General features: G+C 37.9%; 1 protein-coding gene across 1 annotated transcript; it reads right to left on the reverse strand.

Annotated features, from left to right (window-relative positions):
* Window positions 1-20,392: 20,392 nt before the first annotated feature.
* NAP1L3 (nucleosome assembly protein 1 like 3) lies at window positions 20,393-21,648 on the reverse strand (the record flags this gene model as incomplete). Its single annotated transcript, XM_075538408.1, is given in 7 exon segments — window positions 20,393-20,661; window positions 20,664-20,971; window positions 20,973-21,022; window positions 21,024-21,139; window positions 21,142-21,316; window positions 21,318-21,585; window positions 21,587-21,648. Coding segments are annotated over 7 exon segments (1,248 nt in total), but the record flags the coding sequence as incomplete, so codon positions are not given.
* Window positions 21,649-21,890: the final 242 nt, after the last annotated feature.

The raw sequence follows: 21,890 nt of genomic DNA on the forward strand, positions 1-21,890 counted from the left end.
TCTCACACACTATATTGGGAAGATATTGCCCATCAAAATAGTATATTTACCCCCTATCTCTTTTGTAAGAATTTGGGTTAATAAGGTAGTAGCCCAGCACTACCTTTTCAACCTAGATTATTACAAAAGTAAGGAATCTCTGTGCTGAATCTAAAGGCCTATATGAAAAAGGGGACTGTCATTGAAAATGATCATCAACTACCTGTCACTGAGTTGTCCCTTAACTCAAAGTGGCCTCCCCACCACGCAATTAATGCTGCTTTAGCTTATGCTATCTCCATAAGCTGTTGTGGACAGGACTATTGTGATCCATGGGGTTTTTATTGACTGACTTTCAGAATTAGATAATCACCACTGTCCTCCCTGTGTTAAAACTCTGATAAAATATACTCAACATCATAGCAACACAAAAGCTCCCACTGATGATTGGCAACCGCACATGAAGTGCATTGTCCGTGAATCTAAGCTCTCCCACCTGGAAGGCAATAACTCTATGACTGAATCCCTAAAGCATAGTTGTCCCAATCTCCTTTTGCACTGCTCTCCAAGAGGAAGGAAAAGTTCATTATAATTAATAACTTATTAAGGAATAAATTCAGATTCTTACACATAGCTGATAAAACTTACATAGGAAAAGAGAAGAAAAAACAATTTTATGAAACATAAAAAGCAATCAAATAGGAACTTAAATATACTGGGAAAGGTCATGAACTGTTCATTATTTTACAATTCTGCTATAGTAAGAGAAGAGTAACAAACTAATGTTTCTATGTTTATAGTACAAGGAGGACACTATTTGTGGAATAATGTATTTGCACAAAAATTTTGTACTATACATATTTTACTGATAAAATATTAATGGGTTGGGCAACTAAGTATCATTGTGCAAAGGAGAATCAGCATGATGTACATCAGGGGTCAGCAAAATACACCTTCTGAGAAATATGATGCTCTTCCATACATATAGCTCTGCAGTGAAATTTAAAAGTTTCAAAGGATGTTATTCAGGTAATGTTTTTTTTCATCAGTTTGTAAACTTTATTTAAGCTTCTCAAATCATTTTTTTAATTTTTTGCAAAAAACAAGATTGGCTCTATTGTCTCAAAAGTTTGCTGAGCCCTGGACTAGATGGTATTGTAATGCAGGATTACTTTAGAAGAACAAATAATTTATAAAATCATAAGAGCTTTGCTTGAATGAAGAAAAATATAGAGACAACAAAAACATTAGTAAACAAAATATTTAAATAATCAAATTTCATTCCAAAGATGAAATTAAGAAAACCATTCCAGTAATTATACATATAAGAAGATATATAGATAGGCAGATCTATATTAAAATACATTTAACAAATGAATTATGAAACACATTTTCTGAATGAATTGTAGTAAATTAATATGGCTCTTCTAGCCATAATTCCTTATATTATATACTATAATTCTAGACTTTATGCTTGTGGCTGTAGTCCCATTTTGGAGGGTCTTCTCTACAATGTCTATGGTGGTATTAAGATCTGACTTTAGTAGAGGGTGTGAACCAAGTCATACTCTTTGTTTTCTGGGAATCTTTAGACTTTACCTTAGTAGAGGTGTAAACCAAGTCACACCCTTTGTTTCCTAGGGCCCTGACTGAAGCCATCATCCTTTGTTTTACTTGAATGGGGTATAACTGCTGGTACTGCTAGACAATGCTTACACATCATCACCTGGAAATCCATATCTCTATTTCCTTACTGAGCTTTGGTAGAAGCAAAAGACCTGCTATAACTAATGGCTCACTTTTCACTGACCTTCAGATTTCTGACTGAACAGTATCCACCACCATGTGAAACATTTCCTTAAGTATTTGTGAGTTTCTGAGGGAAGACACTCAAAGGTGAAGGGAAAATAGAGCATAACAGCATCATGGGCATTTGAGACATCTTTAATCTACAACATCTTGGGACGGGTCTAGGGTTCATTCTTCTAAAAGAAATCATTACCACATGAAAAACTGCAAAATATTGCTGAAAGGAATAAGGAGACTTTAGTAAATCAAAAGACTTCCCACATTTATGGCTCAGAAAGCCTCATATGTTAAGATGGCCATACTCCCCAGATTGGTCTACAGATTCAACATCTCTTTCTAATTATCTTCTATTTTATTTGCAGACAATGCCATTCTAATCTTAAAATTTTATGGTAATTTAAAGAGCTCATAATAGCCAAAACAATATTTAAAAAGAACAAAGTTGTATCACTCACATTAATTTCAAAATTTACTACCAAACTCCTATGTACTAGCATAAGGATAGATGCAACTTCAATGGAATAGAATTGAGAGTCCAGAAATAAACCCTTACATTTAGGGTCATTAGATTTTTGACAAGTATTCTAAAACAATTCCATAGTCAAGAATAACCTTTTCAACAGATAATGCTGATATAACTATACTATCACATGCAAAAAAAATTTCACACTTTCTCAAAAATCAAATTTACTGTCATTGAGTAAAGGCCAACTCGGAACAACCTTATAGGACAGGGTAGAATTGCCTCTGTGGGTTTCAGAGACTAAAACTATTTAAGGGATTAGGAAGTAAAGTCTTTCTCTGAAGAGAATTGATGGTTTAGAACTGCTGACCATGTAGTTAGTAGCCCAATGTATAACCACTATGCCATCAAAGCTGCCCTACACTTCACGGCTTGCACTTCCTTATAGTTCACACTTTACACATAATTAATTGCGTGCGTGTCATAGACCAAAATGTAAGAGCAGTAACTCTAAATTCTAAGAAGGAAACATGGGTATAAATCTTCATGACCTTGGATTAAGACATGCTAGATAAGATACCACAAGCATGTGAGGTAATAAATAAATAGATAGATAGATAAATAGGACTTGAATAAAATTTAAAACTTTTGTTTGTCAAAGGACACCCTCAAGCCATTGAAAAGACAACTTTCATAATTAGAGAAACTTTTTCCCTAAAATCTGATAAGGAAATTGTATCCAAAATATATTAATAAATCTTACAGCACAACAACAAAAAGACAATCAAAAAGTCTAAATAGACATTTGTACAGAAATATAAAAATGGTCAATAAACACATAAACTATACTCTACATTATTTATATTAAAGAAATGCAAACCAAAACTACAATGAGTTACCATATCAGATTCACTAGTATGATTATAATCAAAAATAAATAGTTGAGGGTTAAACAATGATTTTGAGAAAGAGAAACCCTCCCTCATTGTTGGTAGGAATTAAAAATGGTAATGCTACTTTTAAAAACAGTCTAGTAGTGCCACAAATTATTAAAAGTAGGGTGGTCATATGACCCAGCAATTCCACTCCTAGGTACATACTTAACAGAAATGAACATTTATGTTCACAAAACACTTAAACACATATGTTTATAGCAGCATTGTTCATAATAACCCCAAAGTGGAGAGGAGCCAAAGAACTGGCGAATGGATACATAAAATGTGGCATATCTATACAATAGAATGTTATTAACTACCAAAAGAAATAGAATTCCAATACATGTATAACACGGCTGAACTTTGAAAAATTATGCTAACCTAAGCCACAAAACATCTGACATTGTCTGATTTCATTTACATGCAATGTCGATAGCAGTTAAGTCTATAGCATAATTATTGCCGAGATATGAGCATGAGGGCAGGGAGAAAGAAATGAGGAGTGACTGCAAATGGTTGCAGTATTTCTTTTGGAGTTTTGAAATTGTTCGTTATAATGATGGTTGCGCATACCTGTGACAATAGTAAGAATGTTATTTTTAAAAGATTTGCAAGACAGTTAGAAATTACCCTGGATGAAGAGAAGTTCTTTATTTCTTCACCTTTGATCTTGTGGGTGGGGTGTGGGAAGAGTGGAGTAGAGACTGTCTGCATTCCTTGTACTTCAGTATTATTTTAAAAGGTTTCAGAGATATTGAAACTTTAGGAAACATTCTATGAAGGACAAAATAATCTGAAGACTATGAGTGAAGAATGGAAAAAGAACATAAACTATATTTGACATAAAAATTTATTCTCTTTTGATTTCTATGTTGGGGATCATTCAATTTTTCTGGCATTGTCTGCCAAAGAAGGTGCTGATGTTAATGTATTAATGTCATCATCTTCAGGTAATTGAGGTTTGCCAATACCATTTGTAATCACTTGCTTCCTTATAAAAGTATCTTGAATTGAAAATTAAATTGCTGGGTTAATTAATACTTCTCCAAGGGTTCGATGTAACCTAATACTTAGTTGCTTCATTGCCCCGCCCCCCTTGGTGGAGTCTGAGCTTAAACAAATGCCAGTTGCCTCTAGGTTCCAAGCAGTGGTAAAACTGCTAGAACGAGGGCTCTCCTATGCAAACGTCTTAGGTCATAGAAACAAGACCGTGTTGGCTACTGAAAGTCATTATTGTTATTTAGACAACAATGAGTAAACAACACGAACACAACTGACGTGAACCAGTCTCCTCCAACCCCACATTACCTCCCTTAGCATCATTGGACAGGAAAGCATTTATGTCTAAAAGGGACCTGCTCACCTTTGCCAAATTACCTATGCTTATCTTTGAATTCATGGGCAGGACTCCCTAAAACAGGTGTCAGCAGGTATGTCTTAGATGAAATAAGATGCGATGTAGTTGTGTTTGCCCTCACTCGCTCTCTGTGTATCTTAACAATGGCTCTCCTAGCCAAATTTTCTTGCCTTCCCTTTCTGGTCCAGTTCTCACAGAGTAACTTTGTGACAACCATGGGCCAATGCCAGGGTTAGGCCAACATTTCAATTCTTGAGTCAAAACTTTACATGTAACACCAATATGGTTTATGCGCAAGCCTCTGCTTGATTGGCAACCTCTTGCCAGGAGGTGCCCATCTCTACTTCCTGGGCCCACCAGCCCTCCATCACCATCTGCCAGTTTCATGTCTCATGATTCACACCATTCACATCCCAGCTGCCATTTCTCTGCTACTCAGCTTTCCTGTTCTTGCTATCATTATTCTAGGTCTTCAGTTTTATCAGATCAGTGAGTGTTACCAGCTCAGTATTTTGACCAATGAGTACACCACTTAGCATTACAAGACAGTAAGTCTATATTACAGCCATTCTAGGAGTTTCTCAACCTAAGACCTCATGGCCTAAGGAAATTCACCCTTCCTGGCCCTTATAGATCAGGAAGCTCCCAAAGTTTCTCTGAGACAAGCAGCCTATATAGGAAAACTACTTGTCAGTTTCACTGTGTGTTTGTGTGTGTTGTTGTTGTTGTTCTCCTTCTTAGAGACTGCCGAGGTGGTTCTTAATCATAGCAGGCCTGAGTATAACAGAAAGAGCGCTGCCTGGTCCTGTGCCAGCTCACTGCTGTAGTTATCGTTGAGCCTATTGTTGCAGCCATTATGTCCATCCATCTTCTTGAGGGCCTTCCTCTTTTTCACTGCCTTACACTTTCCCAAGCATGATGTCCTTTGCAGGGACTGATCTCTCCTGATAACATATCCAACGCATATGAGAAATTCCATCCCTTAGTCCTGCATTTTATTATTTACAACCCTTGGTTTACATGGACTAGTGTGCTCCTTCTGTGTGAACATAGCAGGCAACTGAAATGGCTGCTTATTTTTAGACAATCTTTTAATATCCCAGAAACTATTCTTTTAAAGTTGTCTTGTGTGTAAAATTTGTTCAGTACAACATGTCCTTTGATTTCCTGGCTGCTGCTTCCATTGACATTGATTGGGAATCCAAGCAAAATGAAATCCTGACAACTGAAATCGTTCTCCATTTATCATGTTACCTATTGCTCTAGCTGTGAGGATTTGGGTTTCATTACAGTGAATTGCAATCATTACTGAACGCTACAGTCTTTGATTTTCTTCGATAAGTTCTTCAAGTTCACCTCTCTTTCAGCAAACAAGGTTATGTTATCTGCATATCAAAGGCTGTTTATCAGCCTTCCTCCAATCCTGATCTTTCAATCTGCTTAATGTAGTCTTCCTTCTCATATTATTTGCTCAGCATAGATTGAATAAACATGGTGAAAGGATACAACTCTGCAGCATATCTTTCCTGATTTTAATCCACAGAGAGTTCCCTTGTTCTGTTTATTCGACTGCTTCTTGATCCATGTATAAGTTCTGCGTAAGCATGATTTAGGGAGTGTGTACAATGAATTATTTGATAGGGATTTTCTAATCAGTAACATTACAGTCTTGGAAATCCTACTCTGACGCATAAGGTCTCTATGAAGCAGAACTGATTGGAAGAATGTGTGGAGCAGAGAACGGGAAGAGAGTTTATACAAATGAATCCTTTATTCTCATATGTTAAGGAGCCTGGAAGACTGGGTTTTGGGGATGAAGGGAGGCCTTCACTCTTGTGAAGTGGAGTTAAATCCCAATCATATTCTCATAATTAATATTGTTCCCCACAATTCCTTCCCATAGTAGTGCTACCTTAAAGTCACCTCTTACCTTAACGTTACCTCTTGGTTGATTATAGCTTTCTATAGAACCAGACATCCTCTTCTCTCTTCCCAGTCCTCCTCATCCCTTCCCCCAATACAGGTATTATGTGTCGCCACCTGTGAGCTCAGGGACCTTAATGTAGTTGCCACCCACCTTGTCATGCATGTAACTGGCATGTACTATGGCTATCTATAAATGTCCCAAGATAGTGAATGTTCATTCTCTTTCTTCCCAGTTCCACGTGGACCATCAAGAAGGGCTGGGGTGAGCATGGTACCATAAAATGTATCTGACTCCTTTATTTTACTCTCTCCTATCTTTCTTTTCCTCTATGACTTTACTATAACCCTTATATAGTATTGCCATACATCTGTGCGTACTGGCCCTCCCGTTGTTGGAGGCTGGTTTCCTCTGACAGAAGACAAACAATCTCAGAGTTTCTCAAGGAATACTACATTTCTAAATATTGTATTTTAATACCTACGACATGTATTTTGTGCCTCATTAAAAAGTATCTACAGAAATACAAAGCACAGCAGTATAATTGTGTTAGACTTATTATGATGCAGGCTATGCACGCTACTTCACCAAATCATATTGTTTTTAAGCTCAGACGTTTCACGTGTTTCTCAGCTCTTGAAAATACAGTTCTCCTGCCTGTAGTTTAGGTTAGAATGTCCATCAGGCTCTCGGTTTGTTCTCATATTTAGTTCCAACATACTCTCCTGTGAGGAGTAGTTCTCATATTCTTGCCCCTAAATTAGAAAGCCCTGGTGGTGTACTTGTTATGAGTTGAGCTGCAATCTGCATGATCGGCAGTTCGATAGCACCAGTAGCACTGCAGGAAAAAACCTGGGCTTTCTACTCCTGCAAGCGGTTAGGCTCAGAAACCCACAGGAGGTCACTGTGAGTCAGCATAGACTCCATAGCAGAGAGTGAGAGAAATTAGAAAGGCATGTTAAAATCTAGCAATTACAAAGTCATAAATAAATATAACTCTGTGGGTGAGTGTGTGCGTGTGTGTACAAGCATGAACACACGTTTGGTTTGGAATTTGGGTTTGGAGTGTCACATGTGAAATATGATTACTGTGACCCCTATAGGGACATTTTCTTATTTTTCTCTAGTTTACCTATTTTCATACCTGAACTTCTTAACAGGGAAAGGGGTCAGGATATTTCATTTTAATGTTAGGTTCTATCTTCACCAACATTTTGGTTTTGAACTGTACATTTTATTAAAATGAAATTTAATTATATTACTTTGAAAAGTCAAGACGTATTCAGACTTGATTTTCTTGAACCTTTTTTCTCCTTTTCCAACGTTTTCTCTTCTCCCTTTTTTTAAACCAGATGCCTCCTTTCAAATCTTCAAAACTTCATCACCTTCTCAATGCTCCATATGCAATCTGTGGACATGAGCACGCACCCACTCCTAATATGTGTGCCGGTGCACTCAAGCCTCTCATTTTGGAAGCGTTTAGGCTTCCTTCCTAGGAAGTTTCAATTACTTTTCAAATTCGATTTCTTTATTCACATCACTCCTGAAGCTTTGGAGGGCAAGGCCATCAGCAACCTCAGACAGTATTCAGAGCATTCCAGGAGACTGGTACATTTGCATTATTTGACCAATTTGGTTGTTACAAGGGGGTACTGTCCCCCAAGACAGAATTTGTTCAAAGATATGCATTTATCTTTTTACAAAACAACCTTGTCACCTTCCAGATATTCTCCTTTGCACTTAATATAATTGTCAAGTCTGTGATACCCTTCGTGGAAACATTTTTTCAATCTCATCTGTTTACATGGCCTTGTTTTTTTCTTCACCTCTTCTACTTTGTCAAATTACTGTCCTTTCATGACCCTCTTCATTCTCAGAAACAAGAAGAAGTCACAAGGAGTAAGGTCAGATAGGGAAGGTATGTGTGACAACAGAGGCATGCTGATTTTTGCCAACAACTGCCTCACTGAGATGGCTGTGTGAGCCAGTACATTGTTGTGGTGTCAAAACCAGGACCCTGCCTGCCACCGATCAGGCCTTGCTGCACACTTTCATGCAATCTTTTCAGAACCTCTAAATGGAAAGCTTGATGAACAGTCTGACCTGGTGAAACTAACTCCAATGCACTACAAGTTGACATTTTTCTCCATTCGGGAAGTTGATGGAAGTCCAGAATGAGGTTTATCAGCAATCAATATTTCATCTTTTGTGAAATGAGAAAACCACTCGCACACTTGATGTTTTCCCATATTGCTGTCCTTGTAAACTATGTTCATCATCACAACAGTTTCTTTAGCATTTTTCCCGAGTTGGGAAAACAAAATTTCACAGGTGCCTGCTATTCTCTTAAATCAGTCTTTAAAAAAAAGAGGTTTGAGAGAAACTGCTTTTATGAAAAAAATCACTGTGATCAGAGAGATGCTTCCCAAGCAAGGCCAATCAGAGCTAGTTGTTTGATGCTCGACTAGCAGGTAAAATGCGCATGATGAAAGGTCCAACCAGTGGAACTTTTTTTCTTGTTTTGTTTTGGAGTACCTCTTCGTATTTTTCTTATTCAATTCAACAGGTTATAAGCTATTTTTCACCTGCTTGTTAAAGTCCCTTCTTATATGAGCACATTAATGGAAAGGCGCAACCCTTTAGGTTGGCTGAAATGGACAAGTACGATCTAACTCAGAACTGGCAAGAACTCATAGATGAAGCATCAATGGCTTCCAAGGTGAAGAAAGAGGAACAGCAGCAGGAAGAAGTAGAGGCAGCAGTCAAGATGGGGTCAGCAAATGGGGCTGCTGGCCTCTTCCCTGAATCATATCAGAAGGAAATTGCACAACAGAAAGAAGGTATGGAAGACCTCGTTAAGAACATTTTGTTCGAGCTAACACCGTCACTCCTTAACTTCATTCCCAAGAGGCTTCTTGTAACATCATTGATTGGTGATCAGACAGACATCTATAGTCTAAAGCAGGCGTGTCAATCTCAATTAAAATGTGGACCATTTGGTGCAGCAGGGAAGATTCACGCAGGCCATGTCACATTTACAAATTTTGTTAAATTTATATTTTGAACTGAAGATTCAGGAAAATGGATAGGATAATTAAAACACTATGTAATTGCTTTTATTTAAACATTCGTTTTATTTAGTGTATTTACAAAACTAAACTTACTGTCTTTTACCTGAAACTTGCCAGTGCTTTCCTCCTACTAGTTTTCACTTACCAATTTTGTTGAGACAGGAAAATATAACAAAGTAACTAATAAAAAACACAAAATGAAAAAAAACCACAAAATGTTGGGCAGCTGACAAATGTGATGCACAATCATAATGGCTTCCCTCTAAAAGTGTTAACTAGTGCTGCCACTAGGTATGATTCACAACAGCACCACCCACGGTGCTCTTTTTAACCTTTTCGCTACTGGGATCTGTTTACATGACGTGACACTGAGAGTGGCAGACATATCGCTTCCACACGTCGTTGGAACTGAGTCCGCTGTTATACACGTCCACAGGCCCCCAGAAAGGCACTGGGCCACATGCCTACTTGTCTTTAGTAGTTAAAGTGTTAATGAAGGAATTGTGTGTATGATATTGCCTCAATCTCCCCTAAGTGCTGTTTTCTTCATAACAATTTTTTTCTATTTTCATTTTATTTCAGAGCATCGCAGACCACAAAAAAATTAACCCGGGGGCTGCATGTGGCCTGCGGACTTCCAGTTTGACAACCCTGGCCTAAAGAATGTTTGAGCTCAACTGTACCTGCCAAGGTGAGGGACACACCTACTCCAGACTGTTAGCATTTCTAGAATCCTAGTTTTACTGGCGCATAAATCCACAACACAGCTCTTGTTCCTAATCGTCGTTTTCACCACACAAGTTATAAATACCATAAACTCTCTTTCTATTAGCTTCTCTTATCCTTCCACAACTTGATTTCAACTTTTGATTTGAGCAAGGAACTTTTGACAAGTGCTTGCAAAAACTGGGATCATGTACTTTATTCAACATACAGGGCGTATTTTCAGGCTGTGTGTTTTGAGTGATTTTTTTTCATCTTCTGCATTGCTGCTTCTATTTAATAAATAGTCCATAAAATGAGCATGCATTTGTTAAATCCTGAAAAACCCAGAGAGGGAAGGGACAACATACATTAGTAAGAGTTCTATGATACAATACTGATACTGCAGTTCATGTAGGAGCTATGAGAGCTCTACTTTATGTGATGTGTATGCTTTGGAAACAATGGATGGACGCATCCAGATTCCTCATATTTATTATAGTCTTCATTTTAACCCAGGCACACATGCAAATCTACTGCCATACCCTGCCTTAATGGGTGCAAAAATCTCAGAAACAACACTGAAAGCAACAATTGGCTTCCAGATTTGTATAAATAAATGTGGTAGTAACATAATCTGAAGTCAATTTGAGACTTAAGAGGGAAGGGGTGGAGTTTCGCCTGTCTATCAGGTTACACTTTGAAGACCTAAGTTGAGGGTGCTAAGGAGATACGCAGACACTTGCTCACTCCCTACAAGACATTGCTGTTAACAACCCATATGGAGAAAGGCTGATGGAGTCAGAGTCCTGGAAGCTGTAGGAGTCGCATGAAGACCCCTGCCAGTGCTGTGATGCGTCCCCAGCCACCATGTCATCTTCCTGCATTAGGCGTCATTGCATGTGTTCATGAGTCTGAAGAAGAATTAGACATATGGGCTAATATTGAACTTATGGACTTGATCTGGACTGGGCTGGGATGTTTTCTCAATAGTCAATTACTCTTGTATATAAAGCTCTTTCTTATACACATATGAGTGTTTATGAATTTGTTTCTCTAGTCAACCCACACTAACTCATCATGGCACCTTGGGAGTAGGGTACTAGAGAAACGAATCATGAAGATGGAGAGTGAATACTTGTTCTATCTCTGCCTCAGGTCGACTGGTCTGAAGCTCATGGCCTTGCCCAAGGGGGCTAGCGTTAGTGAGAACGTGTGATGGTATAAAGGCAAGGCAGCCAATCGGCACCCTGGTAAGGCTAAGTGAGGCAGCCCACATTCAGTTGAGCAGAATCCCACCAAATGAAGAGAAGATTTTTGAGACTGAACTGGTGCATATTGCCGACTTTTTGGATGGCTTATCCTGATTTGACTTTGCTTATGGATGCAGACGCACAAGGTTCCAACTGGAATAAAGATTCTTCATGTCAAAGAATACGATTGTCTCCTCAGAGCACTGGATTGATTGATGTAAATGGGCAGTAATAGAAATTGCATACCCAAAATGGGGTGGATAAAGGCATGAAGTGACTGGCTTACAAACTTTCATAAGTGGGGGAATATGTTCATAGAATTATGGTGTACGTGTTACTTCACTGCAATTGTTAGGCATAGGATATTTTTGTTTTTTTCACTTATAGAATGTTATGTTTAAATGAGGGTGGCACATATTGAATTTTATGCATTTTAGTTTTGGTCTCAGGTACAGATATGATTTTATTGTTGTTTATTTGAGAATTAGATGTGGCTAAAGAGTTTTGTGAAGGTATCAGATTGACAAGAGGTGGTCTGTGGTAGATACATAATCTGTTGTCAATTTGAGATTTAAGATTGAAGGGGTGGAATTTAGCCTGTCTATCAGGTGGCAGCTTGATGACCTCATTTCAAGGCACTAAGGAGATAAGCGCACACTCGCTCACTCCCTATAAGACATTGCTGTTGACAAGCCACATGGAGAGAGGCTGTTGGAACCAGAGCCCTGAGAGTTGTAGGAGCCACATGGAGACCTCTGCCAGTGCTGAGATGCTTCTACTACCACTGGATCCATAAGACTTTCCACCCACTGGCCTGTGATCTTCCCACATTCGGCATCATTGTATGTGTTTCATGAATCTAAAGAGGATTTTATAGAGTCATATCGGATATATAGGCTAAGATTGGACTTATGGACTTGATCTAGATTGACTGGGATGTTTCTTAATATTCAATTGCTGTTGTATATAAAGCTCTTTCTTATACAAATGTGAGTATCTATGCATTTGTTTCTCTCGTCTACCCAAACACAATAAACAAGCTAAATACCTAACCATATGTGACTTGTTGTAAATGTTGTAGTAGGTTCACTGATTGAAATATTATTACATTTATAGACATGGAAGGGAAAACTATTGGCAATCAGGGATTAAAGTGAGTTATGGAACCATTTATGATGGAATTTCAGATGACTATTAAGTAATTTTATAACTAAATGAAAAAAACCAAAACCACTGTCATCAGTCAATCCTGACTCCTTACGACCCTTTGTAGGGTTGCAGAGGCTGTAAAACTTTAGTGAGAAAGCTGATTCATCTTGCTTTTGCTATGTGGCTGGGGGATTTGAACTCCCAACCTGTGGTAAGCAGTACAAAGCTTATCCTGCAGCACCACCATTTTTATAACTCACTGTTATCCTGTTGATTATGACTCATAGTACTTCTATAGAACAGAGTAAAACTGCTTCTTGTGTGTTTCTGAGACTATAAATCTTTATAAGAGTAGAAAGCCCCATCTTTATATCGCAGAGCAGCTGGTGGGTTCAAACTGCTGATCTTGTAGTTAGCAGCTCAGGGATTCAGAAATTCTCAAATCCTGTATTTCTTAGGACACAATTCTTCCTTGTTAGGCTTTGAAGGAAAATATATGTGGAGTGAAAATGGTAAATGCCCCCTGTTCTATCGCTCTCTCTCCCTTCCACCCCTCTTGTTATCCTACCCTTCCCTCCTTCTTCTCCACCCTGCTAGGCTTCCCTCACCCTCCCTCCAATTCTCCATTCCTTCTCTTCTTTTTCGTCTCCCTCACCTCCTCACCTTCACTTTTTTACTCTCCAATGCAATAATTTTCCAGGTACTTGAATGTATATCCTCTAGTAAAAGATCTGAGAGCTGTGAACATAGGATTCGAACAAGAATGATCTTTTGGTTTTATATTTTCTTTTTCCTCAGCACTTTCCTTTATTAAGAAAACCAACAGATTTTTATAATTAGGACAAAATGCTGGCTTTTTATAACATGTAGTATTTTTCTTTCATTTATTTAGTTATTTTAGGTTGCAATCAAAGAACACGATAAAGTATCAAATGATGTACAGTGATCATTTTTAGTGAAAGGCACAGCAGACTTTATTACAAAAATGTGATTAGTAACTTTGATTTACAATTGCACAATACGAGTAATATTCTAAAAATACTGTTCTAGTAATATCTAAGTTGCATATAATAATTTAACATTGTAAAATAAACAAGTTCATAGTAATAACATATATGGTATTTATTGACATCCTTTAAAATATTCAAATCCTTTCTTTTCCCAAGCAGTCTGCTTTGTATTAAGGACTGCACTTCCATAGCAAAGTAATGAAGGCCCAGTGGTGCAAGCATACTCACTCACACCCCTACTCTTCTGGACTGAAATAGGCAAACAACAACAAAACACTTGCATGAATATTTCAGCAACTTTGTTTTTCAAGTAAACATTTCACAGTAAATAATATTGCTGGTTTTCACAGCAAGAGTAAGGTGACCAGACGTCCCGCTTTTGGCGGGACAGTCCCAATTTTTAACAATTTGTCTCGCATCCGGGGTGTTTTTAAAAAGTGCCGATTTTTGGAAAGAATGCACAACAAGCTAGGGAACGGCAGGAGAACAGGAAGGGAATGCATGGTTTTCGGTTTCCATGTGGCTATTTCGCCAGGATATGAGTTTTATATTACTTTTGTTAATTTTATAAAGTTAAAATTTATACAAACAAATAATTGTTGAGAACTGATTATCAAGAACTGCTTATCAAAGTTCACATTGTTGATCAGTTGTTAGGATTCGACCACCATTGTTTGGACTTAATGAACAATGGCATTTTTTGGCATTGGCAACGAGGAAAACATTTGTAACTGTCTTTCAGATGATACACATCATACTGCATGCTAGTGCTAGTTAAACAAGTGATGTAAAAAATTCAGCTATTCAGATAATTTAGGCTATTTATTTATTTCATAAATACACAAATTTTCTTGAATTTAGCAGACAGTACTCATATTATTTATATTTTATGGTGGCGGCAAAAAGTCTAGCACCAGCCTTGAAAGTGACACAACTTACGTTACGGCAAATTCAGTGAAAAAATAATGCAAGTTAGTATTGTTATTATTTAGAAAGAAATATAGAATTAAAATAATTTTTAAATATAGTTATTTTAAAACAATCAAATTAATTTAATTTATAAGCTAACGATAAAATATGTTCATGTAATTATGTACCTACTTGCTGTGTTTTTAAGTAATATGTATATAATAATTTATAATATAATTATAAATATGTTATTTAGATTTTTAACATAATGAGTGAGAAAAGAGGAATAAAATTCAACGATTATCTAAGAAGTGAATTGACTTTTATTAAAAAACAAAACAAAAGCGATTACATGGTAAAATGTGAGAAACCTAATGGTGAATTTTTTATTTTGCACAGCGGGAAGAATGGTATTTCAAAGTACTCGGAGACACAGAATCATAAAAAATATTTAAATACTGCTGCAGCTTCCTCCAAAATGCAGGAATTCTTTGGGAAAACAACTTATGGAGAAGAAGAAAAGAAATTAGCATTAGCAGAAGGATTTATGTCTTTTCAGGCTATTAATCATAATCATTCCTTCAGATCTATGGACTGTACATCACAAGTTGTCAAAAAGTTAATCAACAGAAAATTTGTCTGTGCTAGAACAAAATCTGAGGCAATTGGGTGTAATGTGCTTTCCCCATATGCATTCTCAGAATTAAACAAAATCTAGACAAAAAATCAATTTTATATCCATATATTCTGATGCATCTAATCATAAGGATATAAAGTTATTTCCAACCATTATTAGATTTTTTGATTGGGAAACTAGAATAAAAATTAGAATTTTAGATTTTATTTCTTTGCCTAGAAAAAATTCTAAAGTACTTTTCAGTTCCATTATTAATATTTTTGAAAAAAACAATTTAAAATATAAAATGAATGCATATTGTGCAGACATCATGAATGCAAATTTTGGAGGAAAAGTGAGAAGAGGTACAAATAATATTTTTTATCAATTAAGCAAAAACCTTACTCAAAACATTATTGGTGTTGGTTGTGCAGCACACATAATACATAATGCCATTCAAACAGCTGCTGATTTGTTGCCCATAGATGTGGAAAATATTGTTATTAAACTATATTCTTATTTCTATATATACACTATGCGCATTGAAATGCTTAAAGAATTTTGTGAAACTGCAGAAGTCAGCTATCAGAAAATACTTGGATACAGTAAAACGCACTGGTTAGCTCTTTTGCCAACTGTTGAAAGAATTTTGAAAATATACGATTCTTTGAAATCCTACTTTCTATCACAGGATAAATGTCCTAGAATTTTAGATGAGGTTTTTGAAAACGAATCTTCAAAATTTTGGCTAGAGTTTGTTCACAATCAAGCAGATCTTTTCCAAAATGCTATGAAACTTTTTTTGTTGTTGTTTGTTTGTTTTAAACGTTTTATTAGGGACTCATACAACTCTTATCACAATCCATACATACATGAATTGTATGAAGCACCCTTGTCCATTCATTGCCTTCATCATTTTCAAAGCATTTGCTCTCCACTTAAACCCTTGGCATCAGGTCTTCTTTTTTTCCCCCTCCCACGATCCCCCTTCCCTCATGAGCCCTTGATAATTTATGAATTATCATTTTGTCACATCCTACCCTGTCTGACGTCTCCCTTCACCCTCTTTTCTGTTGTCTGTCCCCCAGGGAGGAGATCACATGCGGATCCCTGTAATCGGTTCCCTCTTTCCAACCCACTCTCCCTCTACCCTCCCAGTATTGCCACTCACAGCTCTGGTCCTAAAGGTATCATCCGCCCTGGATTCCCTGTGCTTCCAGCTCCCATCTGCACCAGTTTAAGGTTAAGTCTGGTCTAGCCAGACTTGCAAGGTAGAATTCGGATCTGATAGTGGGAGTGGGGGTGGTGAGGAGGAAGCATTTAGGAACTAGAGGAAAGCTGTATTCTTCATCAGTGCTACATCACACTCTGGCTAACTCATCTCCTCCCCTAGACCCCTCTGCAAGGGGATCTCCAGTGGCCGACAAATGGGCTTTGGGTCTCCACTCTGCACTTCCCCCTTCATTCACTATGGTAAGATTTTTTTGTTCTGATGATGCCTTATACTGGATCCCTTCGACACCTCGTGATCATACAGGCTGGTGTGCTCCTTCCATGTGGGATTTGGTGCTTCTGAGCTAGATGGCCGCTTGTTTACCTTCAAGCCTTTAAGACCCCAGATGCTATACCTTTTGATAGCTGGCACCATCAGCTTTCTTCGCCACATTTGCTTATGCACCCATTTGTCCTCAGTGATTCTATCGTGGAGGTGTGCACCCAATGATATGATGTTTTGTTCTTTGATGCCTGATAACTGATTCCTTCGGAACCTCGTGATCACACAGGCTGGTGTGTTCTTCCATGTGGGCTTTGTTGCTTCTGAGCTAGATGGCACCTTGTTTATTTTCAACCCTTTAAGATACCAGATTCTATATCTTTTGATAGCTGGACATCATCAGCTTTCTTCACCACATTTGCTTATTCACCTGCTTTGTCTTCAGCAGTTGTGTTGGGAGGGTGAGCATCATAGAATGCCAATTTAATAGAAGAAAGTATTCTTGCATTGAGGGAGTACTTGAGTGGAGGCCCAATGTCCTTCTGCCACCTTAATACTAAACCTATAATTATAGGTACATAGATCTATTTCCCCATCCTCATATATATATTTTCATATGTATGTGTCTTTGTCTAGACCTCTATAAATGCCTTTGACTCCCAGTTCTTTCATCTATTTCCCTTGACTTTCCTCCTGTCCCAATATCATGCTCCGCCCCCACCTAGGTTTCAGCAATACCTCTTCGTTATATTACCCTTGATCATGTCCTACCAGGACTCCCACACCCACCTCACCACCAATTTGGGTCACTTGTTGTTCCCTTGTCCCTGGGTTTGTTAACGCTACATCCTTACCCCCCACTTCCCCCCATCCCACCTCACACTGGAACTGTTGGTCCTGTTGTTTTTCCTCCAGATTGTTCATCCAGCCTATCTTACTCAGACTGACCTGTGAGATAGTAACATGCACAAAAGAAAACAGAGAAAAACCAAGCAACGATATACAACAAACCACTGACAAAGAACAAAACATAACACAACAAGAAAGAAAAGCTTGTAGTTAGTTCAAGGATCGTATGTTGGCATTTAGGAGTGTTTTTCAGTCCAGTCTGTTGGGGCACCACGCTCTTGCCCCAAAGTCCACCTTCAGCATTCTCTGGGGGCCTTGCTACTCTATTCCCTTGCTGTCCCGCTGCACTCCCCCAGTCAAAATGCTATAAAACTTATTGAAGGTGACAAAATTTCAGTAATAGAAATAGCAAATGAAGCTAATAATTTAAAATTCCAGTGTCAAGAGTGGTTATAAAATAATTTTCTTCCGTTAACTATGCCTAATAGTATAAGCCAGCTAGAAGAACAAGGTGCAAGAAATCATGCAGATATCATCATGAATCACGTTAAAAGTTCTTTAGGAACTGCATAGATTATTTAGAAGAATGGACAGTACATTACAATGATATTGAACATTTTCATAGGGTTACATTAAAACAAGAACTTAATTGGAATGATGTTCAAAATTCATTTGATTATAGTATCCAAAATTTTCCACATAGTAATATTTCCAAACATGACCTTTTAATAAGGTATCATTATTAAAAATATATATTGAGAAGGAAAAGGTTAAATCTTGTGCATCGGCAAAAATCACAAAAGAGAAAAAATGGTTAGAACTATTTCATAATTTTGAAACAAACCATGTTCCATACAATAATGCACTGAAAATTGTGGAATACATGCTGTCCTTACCAGGAACTAATGCTGTGACTGAACACATTTTTTCTAAGGTATATAAAGTGTGGACATCAGAAAAATCACAATTCAGTATTAAGACTTTGAAAGCTATTTTATGTGTGAAATATAATTTAACAAATTCTTGTTAAAAACTTCATGACCTTTTAAACCAATCTACTAAAAAATTCACTCAAATGAGAAATATGCCAAAGAATAAAATAATACTATGCATAATTTTTAATGTATTATATTTTTAATTGTACTTATGGTAAAATTAAAAATATATCACAATACTATTTTTACTTTCTATGAAAATTTTTGTTGCTCCATATAAACCAAATCTTTAATCAAGAACCCCACCCCCCAACAATGGTGTCCCGCTTTACCAATGTTAAAATCTGGTCACCTTAGGAAAGGGGATTGCACATACACACACACACAAACAATACTCTGTAGTACCAAACTAACATACTTTTAGATAAATGATGGCAATCTATACATGTTGGAAACTATTACTGTAAAACAGGCTAGATAGAATAAACTAATACAGAGGTACTTTTTGGACAATTTAAATAATAGACTCACAATACAATATTAAAACACAAAACTCTAAGGAACACTAATGTTCAATTATATGGCAGAGTTTCTTTTTTTTTAACTCTTGGATGATTTTTTTAAACAATTTATTAGGGGCTCATACAACTCTTATCACAGTTCATACATATACATACATCAATTGTATAAAGCACATCTGTACATTCCCTGCCCCAATCATTCTCAAAGCATTTGCTCTCCACTTAAGCCCTTTGCATCAGGTCCTCTTTTTTTTTCCCCTCCCTCTCCTCTCCCCCCTCCCTCATGTGCCCTTGGTAATTTATATATCGTTATTTTGTCATATCTTGCCCTATCCGGAGTCTCCCTTCCCCCCCTTCTCTGCTGTCCCTTTCCCAGGGAAGAAGTCACATATGGATCCTTGTAATCAATTCCCCGTTTCCAACCCACTCACCCTCCACTCTCCCAGCATCGCCCCTCACACCCTTGGTCCTGAAGGTACCATCCACCCTGGATTCCCTGTACCTCCAGCCCTCATATGTACCAGTGTACAGCCTCTGCCCTATCCAGCCCTGCAAGGTAGACTTCGGATCATGGTAGTTGGGGGGAGGAAGCATCCAGGATCTGGGGGAAAGCTGTGTTCTTCATTGGTACTACCTCGCACCCTGACTGACCCATCTCCTCTCCTAAACCCCTCTATGAGGGGATCTCCATTGGCCGACACTTGGGCCTCGGGACTCCTCTGCACTTCCCCCTTCATTCAATATGGTGTGTGTGTGTGTGTATATGTATGTATATATATATATATATATATATATATATATATATATATATATATATATACATATACACACACACAAACACACACATATACATATACACACACACACACACACACATATATATATATATATATATATATATATATATATATATATATTTGCATGATGCCTTATACCTGGTCCCTTGGCACCTCGTGATCGCACTGGCCGGTGCGCTTCTTCCATGTGGGTTTTTTTTGCTTCTGAGCTAGATGGCCGCTTGTTCACCTTCAAGCCTTTAAGACCCCAGACACTATCTCTTTTGATAGCCAGGCACCATCAGCTTTCTTCACATTTGCTTATGCACCCATTTGTCTTCAGCGATCCTATCATGGAGGTGTGCAGTCAATGATATGATTTTTTGTTCTTTGATGCCTGGTAACTGATCCCTTCGGGACCACTCGATCACACAGGCTGGTTTCTTTTGTTTTGTTTCCCCAAGGCTACACAAATCTGTTCAATTCTACAAAAAGTTTTGTGGGTTTTTTGGAACAAATTTTCTGACAATAATTAGTTTTTGAATAATCTTTATTTTTATTTTTGATATTTCCTATTTCCACATGCTTTATCATTTTCATATGTACTTTTTGTTTCTCCTGATTATTAATAAATTTAATTCAGGATGACTGTATCATGTCAAGGATGACATCTTCTGGCTCCAGTTTTCTGATTTTGGGAATCTCAGAAGGATTGCAATCATTGAAGAATGATGCATTGGGAAACGCTCTTGGCTGGATTTCATTGTCTTCAGTAACTGTTGTTCAACCAGGAGTGGTTCTTACAGTAACATCCTTTCCTATTCTCCAATTGATCTTACCACCTTTGCATTCTTCAATTAGCCATCCAAATCAGAAAATGTGATCACCGTGATCTGGTTTTTTCTTTTAACATATATCTTTGTTAGCACTTCATTTTTGAAGTATGGATTGGGAAGAAAATGAAGTTTAAATGCGTAATATATAGGCTGTCCAGGCTTTGAAAACTTCAAGCTAACATCTGACAAGAACTTCAGAATGGGCTCATCATGCTTTGAATGATAGAGGGGGAGCACATCAATATTCTTTTGAAGAGTCAACCAATAGTCAGGGATGCCTTCTGGATCTTTTTTATTAAGCTTTCCTTTAAGAGCTCTTTTAAGATTAATTCTCCCTTTAGGCCTTGCCTTGGGAATTCTTTTAGGAGCCTCTTTTATTGTTTTTCCCTTCTATTGCTCTAGGCTGTTCTTTACCTTCTTTCTTTAGCTGGGGGAATTTGCTTTGGATCTTCCATTACATTGGTCTTTGCTTCTCAAAAATCATTAGAATCTGCTTTCTCTTTGGAGTTTGCCTCAGGAGGTTCTTTGTGAACTTCTTTTCCTTCAGCATCTTCTGATTTTCTTTAGGGTCTTCACCTTCCTTACCCTGGAAAGCACCCATTTCCATAGAGGTGTTACCCTCCACCTCCCCAACACTGCTGAACTCGGCGCCTCCTGAATTACATTCACATTCTTCTTCTGTAGGTTCGTATTCTACATTGATGATTTGAAATAGCCTATCACATAGCAGGCTTATTGAGTTCAGCATATTTTGTTTCAAGGTCATGAGTTGCCCTTTAAAACAGGGCATATACCTTGACTCATTCATCTTAAATATTTCAGAGCACCAGCGCATGATTTCTATTTGTCTGAAGCAGCTTATCCAGGAAATGGTTACCTGAGCAAGCCTGCCATCTCATGGGCCAAGGTACCCTCTTATTGCATTGGCTGCTGTGGCTGCCACTGCTGCTGCAACTCGCACAACTCATGTCAGATTGCTCCCCAGACTCACTGGATCTCTTCAGCAACACCCTGGGTGGCAGGTTCCAATTCTTGAAGCCTCTTAAGATGGCAACTATCTCAGAGACAGACAGTGCACCCGGAGATGGACAGAAAATGACTGACGGATGCTTGGGCAGCAGTGGGGACAACAAAGATGAAGGCTGGGTTGTGGCGGTGGCAGCAGCAATGGCAAAAGTAGCAGCACAGGGCTCAATGGGGCTTGGGGTGCAGTGCCTCAAACTGAGGTGTCACATCTGGGCTATAACAGAGGTAGCAAGGTCTCTCTCCACTGCAGCAGAGGCCATGTGGTAACCAAATAG

This window comes from Tenrec ecaudatus, chromosome X, assembly GCF_050624435.1.
Source record: "Tenrec ecaudatus isolate mTenEca1 chromosome X, mTenEca1.hap1, whole genome shotgun sequence".
Taxonomy (NCBI): Eukaryota; Metazoa; Chordata; class Mammalia; order Afrosoricida; family Tenrecidae; genus Tenrec; species Tenrec ecaudatus.